This window comes from Gorilla gorilla, chromosome 15, assembly GCF_029281585.2.
Source record: "Gorilla gorilla gorilla isolate KB3781 chromosome 15, NHGRI_mGorGor1-v2.1_pri, whole genome shotgun sequence".
Classification (NCBI taxonomy): Eukaryota; Metazoa; Chordata; class Mammalia; order Primates; family Hominidae; genus Gorilla; species Gorilla gorilla.
The window spans coordinates 72,068,557-72,093,561 of NC_073239.2; the positions used below are offsets into that span (position 1 = coordinate 72,068,557).

The window sequence follows — 25,005 nt, forward strand, 5'->3', positions numbered from 1 at the left end:
GAAAGATTCTGAGGCAGCATCTGACCTCAGCAAGAAAAAGTAGCGTGATTTGTTATCACCTCTGCCTTGGGTGGTGGAAGGCATGCCAGGCATTTGCCATCTGGCTGCAAACTTCACCAGTAAGCAAATGGAGATAAGCTCCTCCGGGTCCCATCGCCACTGCCCTGGGTTCTCTCTTAAGAGTGTTGCAATAACCTCTCTTGGTCTTCTCCTTTCTGTCTCTCTTCCCCTTCCCCACCCAGCCCTTGCATTATCCCTCTAGGGCAAATTTCTCCTACTGGGTTAAAGCACATGGCATTAAAGGCCATTGCGAATGTGACTACAGCACCCCTCCCTTCCTCCAAACGTTCCATGTGCTCCCGGATCAGGTAGTAGAGCATTGTGGTTCGCAGCATGGACTTGAGGCCTTTCTGCCTGGTTTCAAACCCCAAATCTGACACTTACCAGTTGTGTGACCCTGATTAAGTTATTTGACTCTCTGTGACTCTGTTTTCTCAGCAGCAAAATGAGAAGATCTACCTTATAGTGTTGTTGTGAGCATTAAATGAGTTAAAGTATAGAAAATACCCAGAATATCTGCGGGCATATGATAAACCGAATGTCAATGTTCAGTCTTATTGTTACCACACCCGCACCCTAATCCTCATTGGCTTTGATCAGGCTGTTTCCACGGGCCTGCCCAGCTTTCCCAACTCTCAGGAAGAACGAAGTGTTCCTTGCATTGTCCTTCCATAGCACGGGTAATATTCCTCTACTCCAGCAGTTATTGCATTGCACTGGGGTTAGTTGTTCATGTGTGTGTCTGATCCAACAGCTGGGGGATCCTTGAGGGCAGGGAACATGTCTTTCCTACTTTTGTGTCCTCTACTTCTTTTTTTTTTTTTTTTTTTTTTGAGACGGACTCTCGATCTGTTGCCAGGCTGCAGTGGCGTGATCTTGGCTCACTGCAAACTCTGTCTCCCAGGTTCAAGGGATTCTCCTGCCTCAGCCTCCCTAGTAGCTGGGACTACAGGCATTTGCCACCATGCCTGGATTTTTTTTTTTTTTTGTATTTTTAGTAGAGACAGGGTTTCACCATGTTGGCCAGGCTGGCCTCGAATTCCTGACCTTGTGATCCGCCCGCCTCGGCCTCCCAAAATGCTGGCATTACAGGCGTGAGCCACCGCGCCCAGCCTGTGTCCTCTACTTCTACCAGAGTAGAAGTCCGGAGGACAGTAGATATGATAATGTGTGAATGATGACATGTTAAATAACTGAATGAATGAATGAATTGGCAGCAGAGACAGAACGAGCACTGGGTGCTAATAATGGTTACAGTGGAAACTTGTTTATCTCCAAGGGAGATAATAAACAAAAGTTTACCTCCTGGAATACTATCTCCATAGCAGGTAAATTCTTTCTTGAATACCAGTACATCTCCAGGAATCAGTTACCCAGCTCTGACTTTTCCTTTGCCCCTAGAAAGGGCTTTTGTTGACTTAAATGTAATCGTGCTCATTCTCATCTCTATAAACATAAATTGCACTTTTTATGGCCTATATGGCCTAGTTCCTCCCCCATCTGTAATTCTATGCTAGGTATAGAACAAACAGAAACTTCTTACTTGATTGTAAGACCTCTGACCTTTACTCTCAAAGGACCAGGGGCCAGTAGTGCTGAGGATTTCATGATTGCTGCTAATGATAACGAAGCATTTGGAGAGCTCTGACTTGCAACCTGGATAAGAAAGAATTAGCTCTTTTCTGAAAACTACCTGCCTCATGCTCTTGCTATGATTTAGATTGTGCATTTGTAGTCAATAGACTTCCACAGTTTATTGTAAACAGCCAGACCTAACTACACGTCTCTTAGCTTCTCTGTGAAGTTTGCAACCTTGGTTTTGCCCTTGGCAGAAGCACATGGCACGCCCTTCAAAAGTGCAGAGAGGGGCAAATCCTCCTCCACGTTCCCTGATTTTCTGCACAAACTAGATCTCCCCAGCTCATTCCACAGAGATATTTATGGTTGCTGGCTAGCAGACATATTGAAAATATTCATGGCACGTTGCCAATGTGCAGATCTGGAAGAAACAGGAGCCTGTCAGTCCTGTTCCACCCCACCCTGCCACAGCCCTGGCAAGCCTCATGGGTCAGTTTGCGCTGTGAACGCTCCCACTTCATTGCAGGCGACGCTTATCAATAGCTGCCCTGGCCTCCTCCCTCTGCTCTCTGTAACATAACAGGCTGGCAGCTCCCAGAGAGGATTTTGACTATTCCAGTTTTAGTAAAAGGCTGGGGGAAATCCATATAAGCAAGCCTATTGTTCTTGGGGAGAAAAAGAGTATGACTTTGGTGTAGAGAAAAGAGGACAGAATCTTCAGAGGGACAGGTAGGAGGCAGGATGACAGTCCTGGAGAATGCCACAGGTGGAGGCCAGAACATGGTGGATCTGGGCAAATCTGAGCTGACAGTGGGCCAGGATGAGCTGCCTTGCAGGGAAGGTGCAGCCCAACCCCAGCTTCCCAGGAAAGACTTCCCCCTGAGTTGTAAGCCGGCAGTGTGGGAATCAGTGGGTGGGCAGTGTGGGATTCAGTGGGGAAATCCTACAACATGAGTCAAATAGCAGTAACCATGGTGACAACACTGAAAGCCAGCTCTCTCTGGCTCACGTCTCCACCAGCACACACACAGGACCCAGCCCTCCACAGTCAGGTGGCCTCCAGCGAGGCCCCATTTGGGTCTATATTCTGTATGAGGGCCCCTTGGTGGCAAGTGACAGAGACCAGCGTCAGCAAGCCTGAGCAGAAAAAGGATGCGAAAAGGGGAGGTGGGCTGGACGCGGTGGCTCACGCCTGCAGTCTCAGCACTTTGGGAGGCTGAGGTGGATGGATTGCTTGAGCCCAGGAGTTCAAGACCAGCCTGGAAAACATGGCGAAACCTCATCTCTACAAAAAATACAAAAATTAACCCGGCATGGTGGCACGCGCTTGTAGTTCCAGCTACGTGGGAGGCAGAGATGGGAGATTCACTTGAGCCCAGGAAGTCAAGGCTGCAGTGAGCCATGATCACGCCACTGCACTCCAGCCTGGGCAACAGAGTGAGACCCTGTCTCCAAAAAAAAAAAAAAGTGTTGGGGGAAGTTGGGGTTGGATTCCTTGGATTTAGAATCTGAGGAAAAAAAGAGGAAGGGTGTGGGGGTAAGAGCAATACACAAAATCCAAATGCAGATGTGAGACCAGGCCTCAGGAATTTAAATACTGCAGGACTCTCTCTGTCTTGTCCCTTCCCTCTGTACAGCTTCTCAACTCATCTCTGCAGACCGGCTTGCTCTACTCTTCCTTTATCATGGCAGAATGTGCATGGCTCCCAGGCTGACATGGTGCAGATGCAGCCACACATACCAACTGACTCACAATCCGTCAGGGGCCCAAACTCAAGCTTTCAGGTGAGAGAAGCCAAATACTCAGCTGCGTTAGGAATTCCTTCTGATTCTTGCTGCAGGTGAGCCGTGACTATTGGGGCCAGTGGCGTGGGGGGGAGGTAAGAGGAATTTATCAAGACAGTTGTAGGTAAAGAAAGGCAGATTTATTAGAAAAAGTATAAAAATATGTAGCAAGGAAGCAATGGGCAGGCTGGCAAAAGAGAAGCTGAGTGAAAGGAGACAAAGGCTGGCTGGGGATTTTATAGGATGGAGCTCGTGCTGCGTGCTGAAGAGGGTTTTGTGCAGTACTGATGATGCCAAGGTTGCAGTGAGCTAACGTGCATTTTTTCTATCAGCCAAGGGTCTAGAGAGAGCTGGGAGCAGGCAGATTGTGAGTTATTTGCGCAAGAGGGCTATGTGTCCTGGACCATGAAGAAAAGCAGACTTATAGCTTATCTGCCTTTTTTTTTTTTTTTTTTTTTTTTTTTTTGAGACAGAATCTCACTCTGTTGCCCAGGCTGGACTACAGGCACCTGCCACCATGCCTGGCTAATTTTTGTATTTTTAGTAGAGATGGGGTTTCACCATGTTGGCCAGGCTGTTCTCAAACTCCTGACCTCAAGCGATCCACCCATCTCTGCCTCCCAAAGTGCTGGGATTACAGGCGTGAGCCACCGCGCCCAGCCTGCTGTCTCTTTTTGCTTTCCCTTGATCCCACCAGCCCAATTCTTCACTGCCCCCAGCCCCCAGTTAGGACTCCACAATTCTCCCAACTCCACTTAAGGTGAGAGGTCATAAAGTGCTAGCTCGGCTGCCGGGCCACTTTATGAGGATGGCAGGGAGGGGATTCTGAGAGGAGTGGGCAGGAGGTGCCCCCTGGGTGTCTATGCTGGCACAGGTCCCTGTTGCAACTCACAGTGTTATTCTTGCCATTCCCACTTTCTCGGATCTTTACAAGCCTGCCCCTACTCCTTATTTAGGTCTCAGCTCAAATACCACCTCCTTGGAGAAATCTCTGCTGACCACACTTGCTGAACTGACAGCCAGCTCCTCCCCTGCCCTTCTCTGATATGGGATGAATTGTGTCCCTCTCTCTTTGCAAAAACATTTATGTCAGTACCATCCGAGCCCCGGATACCTCAGAATGTGACTGTTTTTGGAGATAGGGCCTTTAAGGGGGCAATTAAGTTCAAATGAGGTCTTAATCTAATATGAATGTGTCCTTCTAACAAGAGGAGATTAGGACACAGACAGGCATATAAGAAAGACCATGTGAAGATATAGAGAGACGTAAAAGCCAAGGAGAGAGGCCTCAGAAGAAACCCACCCTTCCAATATCAGATCTTAGACTTCTGGCCTCCAGAATTGGGAGAAAATAAATTTCTGTTATTTAAGTTACTCAGTTCCTGGTGCTTTGTTATGGCAGCCTTAGCAAGCTGGCACACTCTCTATCCCTTTCCCTGGTTTTATACTTCCTCAAGAGGCAAGTTAATGCTGTAGCGTGGTTAAGAGCATAGCCCTGGGTGTGGCTGCAATAAGGGCAGTAGTAGTGGCAGCAGCCACTTCCTGTCTATAGACAGAAGTGACTGGTGGGAATGTGGGTTTGGTGGTGGCTAGTGCTGAAGACAGGCCTGGGTTAGGCTTGAAGGACAAACAAGGAAGGTTAGGCTGAGGTGGCCAGGGCTGAGGTTGGGCTGGAGAAGGGGCTTTGCACCTGCGGTGGCACCTGGGACACCTCTTCTCCCTGATGCTGTTGGCCTGCCCATCTAAGGCAGGAGGGGCCAGCTCCCTTCTAAGCAGGTTCTGGCTCTCACTCTGTCCCAGGGGGCTCTAGTTGCAACCCAGGTGGTAAGACCTTGTAAAACATCATTGGGCACATTACTGCCACCAACCCTATTTCATTTGTTGACCAGGTTTTGGTGAGCCTGTTCATTCAGCAAGCTAGAAGGGGTGGATTTTGCAAAATAGTTGAGGCATATATTAGGCCCCCACTAAAGGCCTTGGATATGAGTAAGTACATATAGATAACTGGGACTAGAAACAGCAGACAGCCACAGTCATTTCGTTCTGAAACTGGAAATTACTTTGTCTTCAAGGCATAAATTGTTCCCCAGAACACTCAGCCTCTCTTTCAGTCCCTAAGTCTGCCAGCCACCCAGATTCCAGTTGTTGGCACCAGAAAGACCAAGTGCCCTGAGGCCTGACTCAACTCTTCACTTGTCACCCAGATGCATTAACACCATGTAGACACAGAATTGCCAAACTTGCCTGGGCTCCCCAGGGTCCAAATGTGAAAACTGGAATGCAGCCGCTTTGCTCTTTTCTGGCTGTTCCTGTATTCTGCTGTCTACACGACTTAATACCAAGATTTTTGTTTATATTTCATAAGAACTTCAGCTTTTGTGAGACATTCTTTCCCTATCTGGCCCACTGTAGTGCTAATTTCTGGGAAATTTCTCTCCTCTTTTCTGGCTTGTTCCAGGTTCACTCACTTTTTATATTTTCATAATTCTTCTATTCTCCTCTCTTTTTCCTTTCTCTCTGGTTCTATTTTCCTATTTAAAAGGTGACTTTTAAAAACTGGCTTTGCTGCCGGGCACAGTGGCTCATGCCTGTAATCCCAGCACTTTGGGAGGCTGAGGTGGGCGGATCACCTGAGGTAGGGAGTTTGAGACTAGCCTGACCAACATGGAGAAACCCCATCTCTACTAAAAACTGGCCAGGCGTGGTGATGCATGCCTATAATCCCAGCTACTGGGGAGGCTGAGGCAGGAGAATCACTTGAACCTGGGAGTGGAGGTTGCGGTGAGCCGAGCAAAACTCCGTCTCAAAATAAATAAATAAATAAATAATCGGCTCTGCTTTCTTCTCCAATTACTGTCTGTCTTTCTCTTTTCTGCTTATCCTTAAAGACTTTCCCTTTTTGTTCTCATCTTCATCTCCTACTGTCTTCTGGCTCTAACTGAAGTTCTTACCCAGCTTCCCTCCTGACCTTCTGGACAGCCACCTGCTTTCCCAAGTTTCCTCCTTTCCCTCCTGTGGAGATGCCTTTCTTAGAATCCTTGCTTTTATCAGGGCCTACAATCTCTGCATCCGTAGAAACCAGACAGCCTTTTTGTTTGAGGGCTAACACTTGCCTTGTCCCTATTTCAAATAACACAGTGAGCTGTACATAGAAGTTACTCAATGATATCTTAATTGATTTTATTGGGCTCCTTTTTATGCTTATCTTAGAAAAGGGATATGACTTTGGATTGGGTAATAAAGAGCCATTTATTGCATGTGTACAAATTATAAATTCCCAGGCACACCCTGATCATAGCAGGATCCTTTTGTTAGCTTTATGGGGCATGAAGTTGGCACCAAAGTATTCATGGGGATGTACAAGTAAGGAAGTGAAGCCAAAAGCATGTCTGATCATACAATCAGGTGTAAGCAAGCCCCCTAAGTAGCCAGGGCATGAACTTTGTCTATCTCCGAAATGACCAGAAGAAAAGGCAAGAGTGTGATGCATCCCTTGCCTCCACAGCAATTCATTTGGCTATCTACTTTTCTTACTACCAATGGCTAACCCTCTAAGGGTACCACGCCTGGCCATGAGGCCTCATGACTCAAAGTCTTAAGATTTATAGCATTTTCCCTGGAGACCAAGGGCATTCCTTTGGGTGACACCTTTTTACTACCCAGAGGTTAGTCATTTACTATGGCTGATCCATTCAAATAAGCTGGTTGCCAGGCTACCTCTTCAGATAAGAGTTCATACTTTCATAAATAATCCCCAGCCACACTGTGACTTCTATGTGCAAGCCTAGAGGGGACGATGTTGCAGGAACAGTGCCAGCCACTAAGACACTTTGAAATTTATCCTAGAGAATGCCAAGACAGCTTCTCAATTCCATCAAGTGAGTCCTTCACAGGAACATTTCCCTAAGTTGAAAAACTGCAGGAAATAATTTATCTTTATGTTATTAATTGGTTACTATAAGGGCTACAGGAATTATTTAGGAAACAGATGATACCTGGTTTTCTCCACAGTTTACATAAGCCAGTCCCTGCAAAGATTCTTCCCCCACCCCCCTTAATTTTTTTTTTTTTTCCTCAGAGATCCTTGTTCCAACCTGCAAGGATTCTTTGGCCTGGTGCTTTTCCAGATAAAGTGTAAGAGCCAGGATTTCTGGATTTTGTTCCTAGACATGAGTGAGCTTGGATAAGTAAATCATTTTCTCTTTTAGTCTGTTTGGGCTTCTGTAACAAAATATCATAAACTGGGTAGCTTATAGGCAATATACATTTATTTCCCACAGTTCTGAAGGTCGGGAAATCCAAGATTCAGGCCAGCAGATTTGATGTCTGGTGAGGGCCTGCTTTCTGGTTCACAGAGGGAGCCTTCTGGCTGTGTCTTCACAAGGTGGAAGTGGCAAGGGGTCTCTCTCCGGTCTCTTTTATTAGGGCACCAATCTCATTCATAAGGACCCTGCCCCTATGACCTAATCACTTCCCAAGGCCTCCACTTCCTAATACATCACCGTGAGGGTTAGGATTTCAACATATGAACTTTGGTGGGATATAAACATTCAGACTATAGCACCCTGACAGTAAAAATGAGATAATAATACTTATCTCTTTCTTCCAACAAAAAGATAAGGTGAAGTTAAAAGGAGGGTATATATATATATATTGTGAATTTCCTGTGTAAAATGTGTTAAAGAGTTGTCTGATTAATTGCTTCATAAGGGAATTGCTTTGAGACTAGGCTTATTGATCTAGAATAAGTAGTCAATTTGTAGTCAGTTCCCTAGGGAATAGACATTGAAAATATTTTTGGTTTTGTATTCTACAAATAAAGCAACCTATTAATTGAATTCCTCTCAGTGAATTCTTCACTCAGGTGATTCTGGAGAGGGCGGGGGACAGACGCGGCCGCAGCCCAGGTCCCGGGAGCGCCACGGAACCTAACGGTGGCAGCAGAGGTCGTGCCCCTCAGTGCCCGCGCTCTCCCCGTCGGGAGCTTCCTGGTCGCCCCTGCGGCGGCGGCTCGGGGTGTCAGGCCGGCGCGGGGCTCGCCCAGCCTGGTCCGGGGAGAGGACTGGCTGGGCAGGGGCGCCGCCCCGCCTCGGGAGAGGCGGGCCGGGCGGGGCTGGGAGTATTTGAGGCTCGGAGCCACCGCCCCGCCGACGCCCGCAGCACCTCCTCGCCAGCAGCCGTCCGGAGCCAGCCAACGAGCGGTGAGCTGCGCGGGGCGCCGGGGACGCGGCTCCGGCCGGGCAGGGGTGAGGGCGCCTGGGCGCTGCTTGGGGCGCGGTCCGGAGAGGGTTCGGCTCCCCGCGACCGGGCCGGGGCGCGCGCGGAGAGCCCCACAGCCTGTGCTCTGCCCTCCAGGAGCGGGGCGGCGGGCAGCGATCTGGGCCCGGGGCAGTCGCCTCTGATTCTCGAGGGCGCTGGCGTTCGGGGAAGGTTGGCAGCACCTTACGAGACCCACACACGTCCCCGGGGCGGCACGGGCCACCTTCTGCGGAGCCTCGGGGGCTTCGCCGCCGTCGCATCTCCGCCGCCTGCGCTCTGCGGCCCCGGAGTAAGCCCCATCCGGTGACGAGCCGCAGTCTGGTCACCCCAGTCCCGCCAGGTCCCGCTGCGAGGGGAGGCGGAGGGGCTCGCTCAGCAAACAAGACGGCCGCTCCAGTTTCTCTAATTGGGGTTGGAGCCCCGTCACCCTTCCCCAGATCACGGCCGCGGGGGAGCGAAGGGACTTCCCAGGACTGCATAGGGCGCCTCCCGGGACCCACAGCTTGGCTGGCCCGGCCCCTTTTGAGCATCAGCTGAGGCTGGACTTGGAGGAGATCTCGCTGTGGAGCGCGAATGAGTTCTTCCACCGGCACCAGCTGCGGCCGGGCTGCAGCCGCTGTCTGGTTGCTGATCCCACAGAAAATGGTGCTTGCCCCATGGCCTGAGCGGGCATGACCCGGCTTTGCAAAGACTGCGAACTCTAAGCTTTTCCGAATCAAATGCGCCTCCCTGCCCAGACTGTCTGTGCCCAGGAAGTGGTGGGTGTGGCAGAATGTTGGTCCTAGCGTGCAGAGCCCTACTGGGGGGCTTTCACAACATGTTTGAGAGTTTATTCTGAATTATCGGGTGCTCAAATAGAAACACTAAAACGATTGCCCTCTGAGCAGTAGGCGTTCAGGTCCAGGGAGTCGGGGACGCATGGTGGAGGCTGGGACTTAGGTTTCAGCCTTACCCTTCAAGTTCGCCATGCGGGTTCCAGAGACTGCGGAATGTTTGTAAAGTGACTCTGGGAATTGGGTTGCTGCACAATGAGGACACCTGGACCTCAGTGACTCAGGCTGTCTCTAGGATTCTGGGGAAGAAATGGGAGAAGGCTCAGTTAATTCTGAAGAAAATGAGACTGATACAATTAACCACTTGGGCACAGGGCCTGAGAAGAAAAAGCTTTCGTCAGCTTCCAAAGTTCTGATTTGTTTACCTAAGGTTTTTTTTTTTTTTTTTTTTTTTTTTTTTGAGACGCAGTTTCGCTCTTGTTGCCCAGGCTGGAGTGCAACGGCACTATCTCAGCTCACCGCAACCTCTGCCTACCGGGTTCAAGCGATTCTCCTGCCTCAGCCTCCCGGGTAGCTGGGATTACAGGCATGCGCCACCATGCCCGGCTAATTTTGTATTTTTAGTGGTGGGAGGGGGGCGGGGCGGGGGTGGGTCCCTCCATGTTGGTCAGGCTGGTCTCGAACCCCCGACCTCAGGTGACCCGCCTGCCTCGGCCTCCTAAAGTGCTGGGATTATAGGCGTGGGCCACTGCGCCTGGCCTACCTCAAGTTTATAAACATTTCATACTAGGAAATTGTGTGTTTCCATAAAAGGTAAAGTTGAATAATGATCATTTACTTTTCTACAACAATAGTCTCCCTTTTAGACATTGACTCTCAATCCTTAGGGTAGGGTCTCTCATTCTAAAGATGATCATACACCATCCTTGATCTTTGGGGGACTTGAGCAACTTCCTAAATTCATAATATTTAGAGGTGATGTTTAAAATCAGCACTTAGTCCAGATTCTGGGGAGAAGTTAGATGATGGTCCTTGAATATTTAGCACTTAGAAGTGCTAGGAGGATGCCTCACTAAGTTACGTAAGAAGCAGAAGAGGATGAGTACCGCCTGATGGATTGACCCCGAAAACTAGCTGTGTCCAAGTAGAATAGGTGTCTCGCTCTGTTAAGTGGTCTTTAAACTATGATAGTTCGCTGTACTACAAATATGCATAGGTGCTTTATAAAGACTTTTCACTTAGTGAGGTCAAGAGGCTAATGCTGGTCTCATGTATAATTTAGGTACCTTTTTACATAGAACCCTCATTAGCCAGACTCTAAACCTTAACTGCAGCCGAGACCTTTGTTCATGTAGTATGCCTTCAGAATCTTGTGTTGACCTTAAATGCCAAGTGGCTTGTAAACTTATGTACTTGATACTTGTGGTAACTGATCTCAAACATAGCTCTTCTTTCCTGTGATCGTTTGGGACACAGGCTCCCACTCAAGGGTAGCTCCTTGTGTCTGGTGCCTGAACTGGATCTTCTCATTAAATTCTGAGTGGGTAACTTAAGAGCCAGTCTAGGCTGTGCTTGCTGTATACTTCCAGTTCGCTATTGACCAAGTGTCATGTGTTCTCTTTTGACCTGTTCAGCTTTTCCATAGGGGGGAAAATCAGTCATGAGAAGTAGAAAGTAACTCTACCTTCCTTGATGCCAGGGAGCTATGATTAGAAAGAAATCCTAGGAAAGGACCAGTTCCCCTTATTCCAACTTAGCATCACTGAATTTGTCTTTGGCAAATGGGCTTTCCTCAAGTTCTGCTCTGTGTTTCAGCAAGGACAGGAAGTAGACTGCCTCTTGTGTTACTTGAGGAGCAGTGTAGGGCAGTGCCTAGGGGCTCAGGAAGTAGTCTTCTTCTGTGACGGTTGCGCACAGGTCAGGGACCTGTATGAGCAGACATTTCAGAAGTGTTCCTGGGAACCCAGACAACCGGACTGATTGCTGGGTGGGCCTAGAATAGCATAGTGCAGCGGATAGCTACTCTTTGTTAAAGGGAAAAGCTACCAATTAACAGCCGATTAAAATGGTCTGTATTCTAACTCATGTTTAAATTCCTTATTCTGAAGCTACACTGAACTGCTTACTGTAGGTGTTTACAAATGTGGAGACCCAGCTAGTATTTCTCTACTTTTAGTTTATTTTTTGAAGCGTTTTTTTTTTTTCCCCTCTGACTCTTCAAAATTCTCTGATCCTGGAAACACCAGGGTGGGGTTCACATATCTATAGTGTCTGTAGAGTGGGAAGATTTCTGACATTTGATTGTATGTCTCTCTCTGTAAACTACTCATCTGAAAAGAAAAAAGAAAAAAATTTCAGGCAAGTAAGGATGATATTTATCTGAATAGATGTCTTTTTTGTTTTCCTGAAAGTTTTGAGGTTAATAATCTTGATTTCAAAAGAGCATCAGTTATAATGCTTTTCTTTTCTTTTCTTTTTCTTGAGATGGAGCCTCGCAGTCTCCCAGGCTGGAGTGCAGTGGTGCCATCTTGGCTCACTGCAACCTCTGCCTCCCGGGTTCAAGCGATTCTCCTGCCTCAGCCTCCCGAGTAGCTGGAATTACAGGCACCCGCCACCACACCTGGCTAATTCTTTGTATTTTTAGTAGAGATGGGGTTTCACTGTGTTGGCCAGGCTGGTCTCAAACCCCTGACGTCATGATCCTCCTGCCTTCGCCTCCCAAAGTGCTGGAATTACAGGCATGAGCCACTGCACTTGGCCTATAATGCTTTTCAAAAAAGAAATCTCATGGTTGGAAGTTGACATAATCAAAACGGGGCATACCCAATTTTTGGAAAAGTACACTTTATTGGTTAAAATGTGATTATAATTAGCAAGTGACTATACAAAATGGCATTCTTGTATTCAATATTCAATATTATTTTGTGCTTGAATGAATCACCCAGTTAGTTTTCTGACCAAAACACAATCCTTTTTAAAAAATTTGTTTACAATTTCAGTATGTTATGTAGTTACAGATGAGTAAGTCAGAGAATTAATTTCACAATGAAGTAATTAACACTTTCAAAGGACTGTACTTTAAAATTTCAAAGTGTGATGTTTTCTATTGGTGTAGAATGAGCCTAAATAAGGAGTAAAAAGACACGAGCCCTACTCCTTGATCTGCCAATGACAGATGACTTTGGGCCACCATGTTATCTCTCTGAGCCTCAGTTTCCTTATGGTGAGAACACAGTAGTCTCCCCCTTATTTTCAGGGGATGCATTCCAAGACCCCCTGTGGATGCCTCAAACCATGGATAGTATCGAACCCTATATATACTGTTTTTTTGATCTGATAACCAAGCCTGCTACTAAGTGACTTGTGGGTGGGTAGCATCTACAGTGTGGATAAGCTGGACATAGGGATGATTCATGTCCTAGGCTGGACAGAGAGATGGCAGGACAGTACAAGATTTCACCACAAAGATTGTCATTATAACTAAAATAGATAAGGTATGTGAACATGCTTCATAAGCTGAAAAGCACCACACAAATGCCAGGTTTTGTTCTAGTGGCCTTGTCTAATGTGTCGAGACACAATCTATACTGCCCTCCGAGGTGGTGTTGAAACAGTGGAAATGCAACGAGATCTGCTTTGTTTCCCGAACTGGATTTGGTTAGATTGGAAAATAAACTAAACATGCTTGAGCGGAGGCTTTGAAAAGAATAAATATTAAATTATGGAAATGCCTTCTTTATTTGACTTTCTGGTTGGAATCAGCCTTTAAACACATCTTAATTTGAATAGAGTTATGTTAGGACCCTTTATAAGGCAAATTCAGCTAGTTTTAACAATTGAAACTACCTTTTTGGTTTTTATTGAACCACGTGTGTACATTCATATAGGGATACACTGCTAACTAGCTAGATTGGCGGTCCTCAACTAGCCATGATTTTGCTCCCAGGGAATATTGGCAATGTCTGAAGACATTTTTTTTTTCCTTTTTTTGGTAGAGACTGGGGTTTTGCTGTATTGCCCAGGCTGGTCTTGAACTCCTGGGCTCAAGCAATATTCCCGCCTCAGCCTCCCAAATGACTGGGATTACAGGTGTGAGCCACCACACCCGGCCTGAAGACACTTGGTTGTCACAAGTTGGAGTGTGGTATGCTGGAGTTCTGGCAGCATATGTATTGAAGCCAGCAGTGCTGCTGAACATCCTGCAGTGCACAGGACAGTGCCCCACAGCAAAGCATCTGACCTGAAGTGTCAGTGGTGCTGAGGTTCACAATAAGCTCCTGTGCAATGAGGACATTTAAAAGAAATCAAAATGTTGATAACGTTATTGCTGGGTCTTTGATATGTTGCCTTAGGGTGGAAGAAGTATGTGTAATTAAAGGAACTAAGCTTTCTGCCCACCTTGAAGTTCAAGATTGTTTCCTACTGGCATCCAAAATGAGGGAGACTTTCTTTTTCTGAATTAAAAATTTCCATTTATTTTCCTTTTCTGTAACAACTCTTCTCTCAAGGTCCCCCTGCAGTAGCAACTTATATGGTTTCTTATACGGTAGTGTGGCAGCCTTTTGGGGAAGGAGGCACATGCAGAGGAGCTCACAACTTTTGCTTTAAAAAGCCAAGCACTACAGGATGTAACGTAAATGAAAGATGCAGTAACCTCTGGAGTCACCGTGACTTCCCTGTCAAGCTGCCAGCAGTTCCCTAGGTTGGAAAATGGGCATGGTCATAACCTAACCACTTCTGAATAGGTTTCAGAATGACCATGTTCAAAAAGAGATGTGTGGCTGGATGCGGTGGCTCATGCCTGTAATCCCAGCACTTTGGGATGCTGAGGTGGGAGGATCACTTGAACCCAGGAGTTTGAGACCAGCCTGGGCAACATAGTGAGACCCCGTGTCTAAAAAAAAAAATAACTTAGCTGGGTGTGGTGTTGTGTGCCTGTAGTCCCAGTTCCTTGGGAGGCTGAGGTGGGAGGATCACATGAGCCTGGGAGGTGGAGGCTGCAGTGAGCCCTGATATCATGTCACTGCACTCCAGCCTGTGCAACAGAACAAGACCCTGTCTAAAAAAAAAAAAGATGTGCAAAAATATTTTAGTCAAAGGTAATGTCTGACTATGATATAAATAATAGCAGTATAGTAAAGGATGAGCATCCCCAATGCAGAAATCTGAAATGCTCCAAAATCCCAAATGTTTTGCATGCCTGCATGATGTTCAGAGGCCATGCTCTACAGAAATGCTCACTGGAGATTTTGGATTTTGGCTCTTCAGATTAGGGATGCTTAACTGGGCATAAGGACATATTCCAAAATAAAAAAAAAATGTAAATCAGAAACACTTCTGGTCCTATTTCAAATAAGGGATACTCAACCTGTATAAAATATCCAGTGTGTGTAAATGAAGCATATGTTAAGCCCTAGGAGGAGCTCTGCCTGTTTGAGTTTTACCAAAAAAAAGGTAATATTTTATGTTTTTTTTTTTTTTTTTTTTTTTTTTGAGATGAGGTCGCTCTGTCACCCAGGCTGGAGTGCAGTGGTGCAATCACAGCTCACTGCAGCCTTGACCTCCTAGGCTCAAATGATCCTCCCACCTCAGCCCCTCGAGTAGCTGGGAACACAGGCATGCGCCACCACACCCGGCTAATTTTTGTATTTTTCATAGAGACAGGGTTTTGCCATATTGCCCAGGCTAGTCTTGAACTCTTGGGCTCAAGCGATCTGCCCACCTTGGCCTCCCAGTGTGCTGGGATTACAGGCATGAGCCACCACACCCAGCCAATATCTTGCATTTGAATCAAGTAGTGGACATTTATTGGATCCCTTGGGGCCGATGCCATTTCTAAAAGTGATTGCGTAAATATCACAGGTGGGCAAATCAAAGAGAAGGGTATTCTGGTTGTTTCAAGGTCCAGGTAATTCAGGCCATGGCACAGGTGATCCTGAGCTTAGGAAGAACTCACCCATGCCTCAGGGGCCCAGCTGCCCTCTTCCCCTCACTGCTAGAGCACCTACAACAGCTGTGAAGCATCTTGTGCTTTTGGAGCCTTGATATGGGAAGGAACAGGAGAAAGCAGGACTGATGTCTCCAGACCACCCCTTAGGCAAACCCTCTTTGGTAGCATCTTAGACCCAAATATTTTTTTCCTTCACGTCACGTTGCCTGAATTTTTTCACCTTAGTTTGTTGTACTGCCAAAGATTTTATGTGGAATAACAAGTACCTTTGAAAAAAAAAAGCACATACAAACTTCAGCTGCCCTTTGAGGCTTAGCTCCAACAGCACCTTTCCTTTCCTTCTTAGAAGTAAGCTTTCTGGGTTTGAATTCCTACAGCACACATTCTGACTCATTGCATCTGTGACTTGTTATTTCACATTTCCATGGATGCATCTCATCTGCCTTGCTGGACTGTAGGCCCTTCGGCTTTTATTTTTTTTTAATTCTTAATCTTTATGGGTACATAGCAGGTATATATATTTATGGCATACATTAGATGTTTTGACACAGGTATGCAATGCCTAATAATCACATCATGGAAAATGGGGTATCCCTCTTCTCATTTATTTGTGTTACAAACAATCCAATTATACTTTTAGTTATTTTCAAACGTACAATGAAATTATTGACTATAGTCACCCTGCTGTGCTGTCAAATACCCAGCCTTATTCATTCATTATAACTATTTTTGTCACCCATTAACTATCCCCACCTCCCTCCCACCCTCCCTCACTACCTTTCCCAGCCTCTGGTAACCATCCTTCTATTCTATATCTCTGTGGGCTCAATTGTTTTGAGTTTTAGATCCTGTGGCCCCTTTGACCATGCAGATCATGGCCTATTCATCTTCACACCTAGATAGGAGCCTGCGCAGTGCCTGGCCAGGAGCAGGCATAAGTGTGTGCAAATAGAGGAATAAATAGCAGGGCAGCAACTATGTCTGGAGGTCATTGTCTTTCCTGTCTCAGTAGTAATCAATCACTGCTTATCTTCAAAAACCCAGAGGAGGGGATGGGGCAGTTAGTGGGGACAGAGGGCAGATGGGTAAGATTCAGAACACAGGCTAGTGTGACGGAAGTTTAAACTTGTGAGTTAAATAGGGTTTGGCAATCTAGCTGGATAGCATCCCTGCCCCTTGAAGAGATGTTTTTGTGGCCCCACACTACTGACTTAGGCATCATGCCTAGAGATGGATTAGAACTGCACAATGAACTAGTGGTGAGATTCAGTTTAATGGAAATCGGTGAAAGCTTTCAGGATCAAATGATAATCTTTGTCTCTTTCTTTCTCTCAGGAAAATGGCAGACAATTTTTCGGTAAGTGTTTTATGCCTGTTTCTTCCCCTCGATCAGCTCCACATGGTTGAGGGTTGGGGGTTTTGTTTTTACCATGACTTTTCCTTTTCACTCTCCCACTGTGTGGCTTCCCCTGGACTCATTTGTCCAATGAGGGCTTGCAAGCTGGAGCCTTGTTTTTCCAGCAGCAGATTTGGGAAGAAAGCCAGGCAGAGCGAGGCCTGGGACTCACTCACAGTAACCCTTTCACCAAAAGGCCCAGGGCGGAAGGGAGTGGACTCTGCTGGCAGGAGCTGAGAAATCCTCTGAGTAGCGGGAAGTGCGGTACAGTCTGGGCATTCTGATGTTTCTGATTGTTTTTCTCACGGTGATGAAAAAGTATGTGCTATAAGTAGAGGAGCGCTAACTCCTGACTTGAGCTAATTATGAAAATGCAGCCCTCCCTGATCTGAGACGTTGGGAGGCAAGAATAAAGTGAAAAAGTATATGTAATCCCAACATCTAATTTTAGTCTTAGAAACTCAAACTATTAATAAGTGGAAAAAGTTTAATGATATGCATGTAATGCCTTTGCCATATTCCTCTCCTTCTTAGATCACATATTCCTATTTTCCTGAAAATTCTGCTTTTGAGAATGCTTTCTGTCCCGTAATTGTGTATGTCTTTCTTTCCAGCTCCATGATGCGTTATCTGGGTCTGGAAACCCAAACCCTCAAGGATGGCCTGGCGCATGGGGGAACCAGCCTGCTGGGGCAGGGGGCTACCCAGGGGCTTCCTATCCTGGGGCCTACCCCGGGCAGGCACCCCCAGGGGCTTATCCTGGACAGGCACCTCCAGGCGCCTACCCTGGAGCACCTGGAGCTTATCCCGGAGCACCTGCACCTGGAGTCTACCCAGGGCCACCCAGCGGCCCTGGGGCCTACCCATCTTCTGGACAGCGAAGTGCTCCTGGAGCCTACCCTGCCACTGGCCCCTATGGTGCCCCTGCTGGGCCACTGGTGAGATGGCATTCCTTCTTTCATGTACTTGACATGCAGAGGGCTTCAGGGAGACCCTGAGCTTTAAACCTGCTGCTTAGAGCCACTTCTCAAGGGCCAGCCACGGGTGTATGTTGGTAGAGTCAAAAAATTAAGTGTTCATATTGAGCTTATTGTGTGTGGTTAGTATAAACAGAAGGTAATGAGTATTTTGAAGGCACTGATAAAACTGCTTATGAATATAAATCAAGATTGTAGTAATGGAGAACATTTTGGTTATTATTAACACGGAGTACATGTCAATAGTATGCATCTACATGGATAATCTCATTTAACCCCATTACCACCCTATAAGATACTGTTAATAACCCCATTTCACACATGGGGAAATGGGGCAATAGAGAAGTGATATAATTTGTCCAGGGTCATTGAGCAAACATGTAAAGGAACCAGGGTAATCTGGTTTTGAAAAACCTTCTAAAGATAATTTTGTGATCTAAGGGTTGAATTTTCACGCAAATTAAAATATGTCATAGCAAGTGAATTCTAAGTGTAAAACATAACTCCATGGGGGATCCAGATACATCTCAGCCACAGGATCCTTCCTTTCCAGATTTATAATCTAGTTGGATGATAAAACATATAATAAATATGAGGAAAGAGCTAAGTACCAGTGTGGGATTAGACCATTTCAGGACTATGCAGAAGACAGCACAAGGTAGCATTGTCTCCTTTTAGGTCAGTTTAGAGTAGAAAGACTTGGGGGAGTGGGTGGCATTGAGAGGGCCTATACCAGAGATGGTTAGTCAGTTGCAGAGAGAGGGAGACATGAAGGCTGTGGAAAGGAACAGGCAGATGTAAGAGAGATTACAGAGGAAGAACCCCCAGAATCTACTGATTATGTCTTAGGAGTCATAGAGGACTCTGACTTTTCAAGGCTGAGCAACTAGAGCCATCAGCAAAGCTTTAGCCCAAACTGGGAACTCATGAAGGGGAACTGATGGGGGAGGGGGTAGGGAAGACCATTCTAGTTCACACTTGTTGAATTTGAGGCACTAGCAGCAAATCTAGGTGGGAGGAAGTACAGGACTAGTACACATCAGGACTAGAAAGAAAATATTTGGACAGGCTGGGTGTGGTGGCTCATGCCTGTAATCCCACCACTGTGGGAGGCTGAGGCAGGAGGATCACTTGAGTCCAAGAGGTTGAGGCTGCAGTGAGCTATGATCACACCACTGCACTCCATCCTCAACAACCGAGACTCGGATTTTTGAGACCTTGTCTCAAAAAATAAAAGGTTTGGGTGATAGTTAAACCCAGGGGGACGTCTTAAAAAGGGAAAGAAAAGAGGCCATAAATAAATAGAGCTTTGGGGATATTCACAGTACCTTGAATGTAGTTGGTCAATAAACATTTGTGGAATGAACCTCACAGTGTTAACAGTGTTCATTCCATAAATATTGAGTATCTGCCATATGCAAAGCACTCTGCTGGAGCCACGTGAGTACAAAGCATATGAGAACCCACAAGCCCAGAATGTGATATGCTGCTTGCCCCCAGGAAGCAGAATATCCACAGTAAAGCATGTACCATGACAGGGCCTTAAGAGTGATACAAAAATGTTAATGTTGATCACAAGATCTAGCTTAAGCCTTTCCAAAAATAGTCAACATGAATGAGTACAAATTGGGATGGCCGTAGTAATGAGATTTACTGATGGCTTTCTTTTCAATTATTATTTGTACATCTAGGGAGCCTTATCTCTTTGGCCCCTGGGCAAAGTGGCCTGAGAGTCTGGACAGATGGCATATACTAGAGTTATGTGTTTTTCACACATATTAATAGTGATGGAACTTTAGCAACATCGTTTTTTCCCCAAAGAAACATGACTCCTTATTGACACATATGTACTTGTTAATTCCCAGATTGTGCCTTATAACCTGCCTTTGCCTGGGGGAGTGGTGCCTCGCATGCTGATAACAATTCTGGGCACGGTGAAGCCCAATGCAAACAGGTAAGGAGAGCAAAATTAACAAGCCTACTCTATTTGTAGATTGGTTTTTGAATAAAGAATGGCCTACTTTTTTTTTCTTGCCCTGTCTTACAGTGCTATTTTGAATTTTAGTAAAATTTAAAAAACTACATATTTAGAATCTTGGCTATACCATCATATAGGATTATCCCATAAATCCATACATATTCCCATATAATTTTGCTAAGCATCAGGGTACTCATAGTAAACGGTAACACACCTTATTCTATACTTTGATATGTATTATGTCAGCTAATCTTCATGGTTGAAGGCAGGATAAGGAATATTGCTCTCCCCTTTTTATAGACAAAACTGAGGTTCAGTTCTACAGATGATCAGTGGCAGGCCTGGGAACCCGTCTTTTGAGCAGATACTATTTGCTTATGGGTTTGAAGAGATTCTACAAGTTAAAAACTTCATCATTATAAATCAACCTTTGCTATTGGAAGTAGTTTGATTGATGAGGTGGGCTAGGATGGGGTGAGGCTTTATTTAGGAAAATACATGCTAATTATGGCTGTCCTGGGCTGCTTGGCCCTGGTTGTCACCACTGGTTATGTAGTACTTACATATCATACAAGGAAGCTGGCCATGTCCTGAAACCATCTGAGATGCCTGCCCCTGAGGTTAGTGGAACTGTCTCTAGGTCTTATGGACAGTACCTAAATGGCACAAATTCAAGCCATGTACACAGGTTTATGCAAGAATCCATAAACAGTCTCAGTGTCTGTCACCTTGCTCCACATCCTGCAATCAAGAGATGGACTTCACTTCTGATCTGATAATTTCACATTCAAATGCTCATTCCCTCCACCTCAGCCAGCCTCCTCTGCTTCTGCAATGGTAGTCACTATCCTAAGCCAACCCATCTTTCCACACAGCCTAGACAATTTCTGTAAGCACAGAACTTCCCCGTACAATAATGCCCGTCTCATAGCAAATTACAAAATATATACATCCTCTACCTATGTCCTTATCCGTATTTCCTCCCAACATCACATAGAACCCAGCACACCTTATCCTGTGCACACAGCACTCATGATTTATTAAATATCTGCTCTCCTCCTCCCACAACCCCTAACGCACACTGAATACCCAGTTTGGTATCCTTGTCTTGTTAGAGTCATTTCACTGGAAAGTTTAGTTCTAATAATGCTAGAGATGTAGATTGAGACTGGCAGATCAGAACTAATTCTGGCTGAAATGGTTAATGGTAGTAAATTTAAAAAAAACTGTTGCTTAGTCCTGCAAATTCTATATGACGAACTGCGTAGAAAAAAAAAGTGCTTAAGGTGACAGAGATGACAACATTGTATATTTAGTCAAATACAAATTCTATGCTGTTTTTTCCTTACAAATTTAATCACTGGAAGATCATTTGTGGTTGAATGTGACTGTTACTGGGTGAATCAAAATACACAGACAATCTTTGTTAGTTGGTCTAGAGTGCAGATTAAAATACGAATACCTACTGATGACTCTGGTGTTACTGCTCTATAGAGCGCACTTTGAGAAACTCAGGGATGGGGTTAGTCAAAGAGGACTTGTGTTTGCATTAACCTCCAGGGAGAAGGAACAGGGTCAAAAAGCTAAACTAGCAATTTCATTGGTTCTGGCTCACATCATAGAATGTTTACCACATTTACTATCATGACTTTACAACTTAGCAACAAGATACTGAATATTAACTACCTTATCTCATTTTTGCTGTTTTAGAGGAACTAGGGCTTCTGGTTAATTATGAGGAAGCCAGGTATTTGATGGCTGTTAACTATATAGCTGGCTTGCCTTTACCAGGTATTGAAAGCAAACTGGAAGAGCAGGAAAGAGATAACCATTATCTATAGTAAGGGATAAAGTGTCCTCAGAGTGGCTCTAAACCTCTGTAAGAAAACCTCGAAGGGTTTTCATGAGTCTGTAGGGGCATTACAGATGAATGGAAATATGATCGAAGACAATGAGGCAAAAAATTCAACATCTATTGTCTTGCTTACCTTTAGATTTTGTGATAGTACATAGAATATCAGGCATAGGATATTTTCCAGTTTGAACCCATTCTGAATTATTTGCTTTCCATTCAGAAAAATTTCCTACGTACTGTATTATGAAATTATTTGCTTTTTAGAAAATTATATGTTCTTTACACAGTGCAAATGTACAGCTTTAATCATTTTAATAACTGGTCTTTGGTTTAAAACAGAATTGCTTTAGATTTCCAAAGAGGGAATGATGTTGCCTTCCACTTTAACCCACGCTTCAATGAAAACAACAGGAGAGTCATTGTTTGCAATACAAAGCTGGATAATAACTGGGGAAGGGAAGAAAGACAGTCGGTTTTCCCATTTGAAAGTGGGAAACCATTCAAAGTAAGTTATTGCTACTATTATATATTGATAATATATATTTCTCATGAGGAATCTCTCTAAAACCACAAAGCACTTGAAGTGAGAGTTTTTATCACCTCTCCTAAGGTGCCTAACCAGTTTATCTTCTCCCTGCCCAGGGGACCAGGCTCAGCAGGCTGAGAACATGGCCAGGAGTGGCACACTCCCCAGTTCCTTTCAGGCACCTCGCCATCATCACTGCTGCCACCCCTCTGAGTTTAAGCCTTTCTAGAAATGAAAAGAATATAATCTTTAACAAAAAAGGCAAAAAGTCTTTATGGTACAGTTGTACTGCGACTTTGTTGCTTAAAACAACACAGTTGGCAGAGAGAGTTGGCAGAGAATAAAAAACTAAATGTTTTTTATTCTAAAATTAAAGTTTTATGAAAAGTTTATAAATTTTTAAATTAACAAAGTTTCCTATCTTTTACTCCTTTCCCCATCCTCACAAAGTTGCAATTCGATGAGTATCTTCCCAGTATTTTCTGACATACAGCACGCTTTTTATTTGTAAGCACTGCTTCAACAAATTAGGTCCACAGCATTGAGTTAGGGTTGACTATAGAGTGGTGAATAAAACAGCTGGAGTGTAAACTCTTCAACAACAGGGACAAATAAGGACCACAGTCTACATTTGGTGGATATCTTTTTGTATCAGAATATTGTTACTTAATAGCACTTTTTTTTTTTTTGAGACAGAGTCTCGCTCTGTCACCAGGCTGGAGTACAGTGGCACGATCTTGGCTCACTACAACCTCCGCCTCCTGGGTTCAAGCAATGCTCCTGCCTCAGCCTCCCAAGTAGCTGGGATTATAGGCGTGCGCTACCATGCCCAGCTAACTTTTGTATTTTCTGTAGAGACGGGGTTTCACCATGTTGGCCAGGATGGTCTCGATCTCTTGACCTCGTGATCCGCCCACCTCAGCTTCCCAAAGTGCTGGGATTACAGGCATGAGCCACCATGCCTGGCCAACAGTATTTCATTTTTAGATATGTGATAATTTAACCAGTACCCTACTGATGAAAATTTACAGAATAGAAACACTCCAACTTGGAAACATTTTACTAAAATACTGTAATAACTATCCTTACAAATCTTTGCTTCCTAGAAGCAAGTCTTCTAGAAATCTTTGCTTCCTAGAAGCAAGTCTTCTAGAAATCTTTGCTTCCTAGAAGCAAGTCTTCTAGAAATCTTTGCTTTAAATATACATGTTTACAATTTAGATACTGTCAAATTGCTGCTTCCAAAAAGATGTAGGAATGAACATCCACTATTGGAAGAGTAGATTTCTCCTACCTTTGCCAAAACTGATTATCATCAATCCTTACAACATTTGCCAGAGGAATCCTATTTTCGTGTTTTTCTTTTAGGTGTTTTAGACCATACCAGAACTTTTGGTTGTTTTGAGACAGGGTGTCACACTGTCACTCAGGCTGGAGTACAGTGGCATGGTCACAGCTCATTACAGCCTGTCAACCTCCCAGGCTCAAACGATCCTCCCACTTGAGCCTCCTTAGTAGCCGAGACCACAGATGTATGCCACCCACGCCTGGCTAATTTTTGTATTTTTCTTTTAGAGATGGGATTTCACCATGTTGCCTGGGCTGGTCTCAAACTCCTGGGCTCGAGATCCGCCCGCCTTTGCCTCCCAAAGTGTTGGGATTACAGACATGAGCCACCACACCCAGGCTCTTTTAAGTTTTTATGCAGGCAAATCTTTAGCCTCCACCTTCATGGCTTCACTTATGTATCCTTCTAATAAATTTGTTGCTTTAAAAAAAAACCTGAATAACTTGGAATTTTTTTGTTGTTTTTTGTTTTTTTGAGACGGAGTCTCACTCTTTCGCCCAGGCTGGAGTGCAGTGGCACTATCTCGGCTAACTTCAAGCTCCGCCTCCTGGGTTCATGCCATTCTCCTGCCTCAGCCTCCCAAGTAGCTGGGACTACAGGTGCCCGCCACCACACTCAGCTAATTTTTTGTATTTTCAGTAGAGATGGGGTTTCACTGTGTTATCCAGGATGGTCTCGATCTCCTGACCTTGTGATCCACCCGCCTCAGCCTCCCAAAGTGCTGGGATTACAGGCGTGAGCCACCCCGCCCGGCATAACTTGGAATTTTTGCTGTAAAGTTACTTTCTCTGGATCTTAACTGGTCCCACAAATGATAAGGATGAAATGTTGGACATCCTGGGCTCAGGCCAGACTCGTTTGAAATTAATGGACATTTTTTTCCTTTATTTCAGTTGACAAAAAATTGTTTCTATAGTGCAGATGAAATATGTATATATTGTGGAATGCCTAAATCCAGCTGACATATGCATTACCTCATGTAACAGTTTACGTATATGCCATTTCAGATACAAGTACTGGTTGAACCTGACCACTTCAAGGTTGCAGTGAATGATGCTCACTTGTTGCAGTACAATCATCGGGTTAAAAAACTCAATGAAATCAGCAAACTGGGAATTTCTGGTGACATAGACCTCACCAGTGCTTCATATAACATGATATAATCTGAAAGGGGCAGATTAAAAAAAAAAGAATCTAAACCTTACATGTGTAAAGGTTTCATGTTCACTGTGAGTGAAAATTTTTACATTCATCAATATCCCTCTTGTAAGTCATCTACTTAATAAATATTACAGTGAATTACCTGTCTCAATATGTCATTTAATTGGAGTGGTTTATTCTAGATAATGCACAATGGAAAAAATATGTAGCAATATTAATACTGCATTGGGGCCTCAAGGTTTCCTATACTTGTTAAAATATTTTTCTTAAGGAGAAAGTAAATATTACCACAAAATTATCTCTTCCAGAATTTCATAAAAATCAGATGTTTCAAGGAAATTATTCTCTCATTTTCTTAA

General features: G+C 44.9%; 1 protein-coding gene across 2 annotated transcripts; it reads left to right on the forward strand.

Annotated features, from left to right (window-relative positions):
* The first annotated feature begins 8,490 nt into the window (after positions 1-8,490).
* LGALS3 (galectin 3) lies at positions 8,491-24,784 on the forward strand. Of its 2 annotated transcripts, none has more exons than XM_031001794.3 (6): positions 8,491-8,624; positions 16,741-16,762; positions 17,416-17,739; positions 19,644-19,732; positions 21,951-22,116; positions 24,493-24,784. In XM_031001794.3, the coding sequence occupies exons 2-6, from the start codon at positions 16,745-16,747 to the stop codon at positions 24,646-24,648; spliced, it is 753 nt and encodes a 250-aa protein (XP_030857654.1). In that variant the 5' UTR covers positions 8,491-8,624; positions 16,741-16,744; the 3' UTR covers positions 24,649-24,784. The 2 variants fall into 2 exon arrangements, with proteins under 2 accessions (XP_030857654.1, XP_030857655.1); XM_031001795.3 differs by having other exon boundaries at positions 8,598-8,669.
* The last annotated feature ends 221 nt before the right edge of the window (positions 24,785-25,005 follow it).

Bases quoted from the DNA above. Each gene is read 5' to 3' on its own strand.
- LGALS3 (XM_031001794.3), top strand. The intron at 17,740-19,643 runs GTGAGATGGCAT...GTTAATTCCCAG, and splicing joins GTGCCCCTGCTGGGCCACTG to ATTGTGCCTTATAACCTGCC. The intron at 19,733-21,950 runs GTAAGGAGAGCA...GGTTTAAAACAG, and splicing joins GTGAAGCCCAATGCAAACAG to AATTGCTTTAGATTTCCAAA.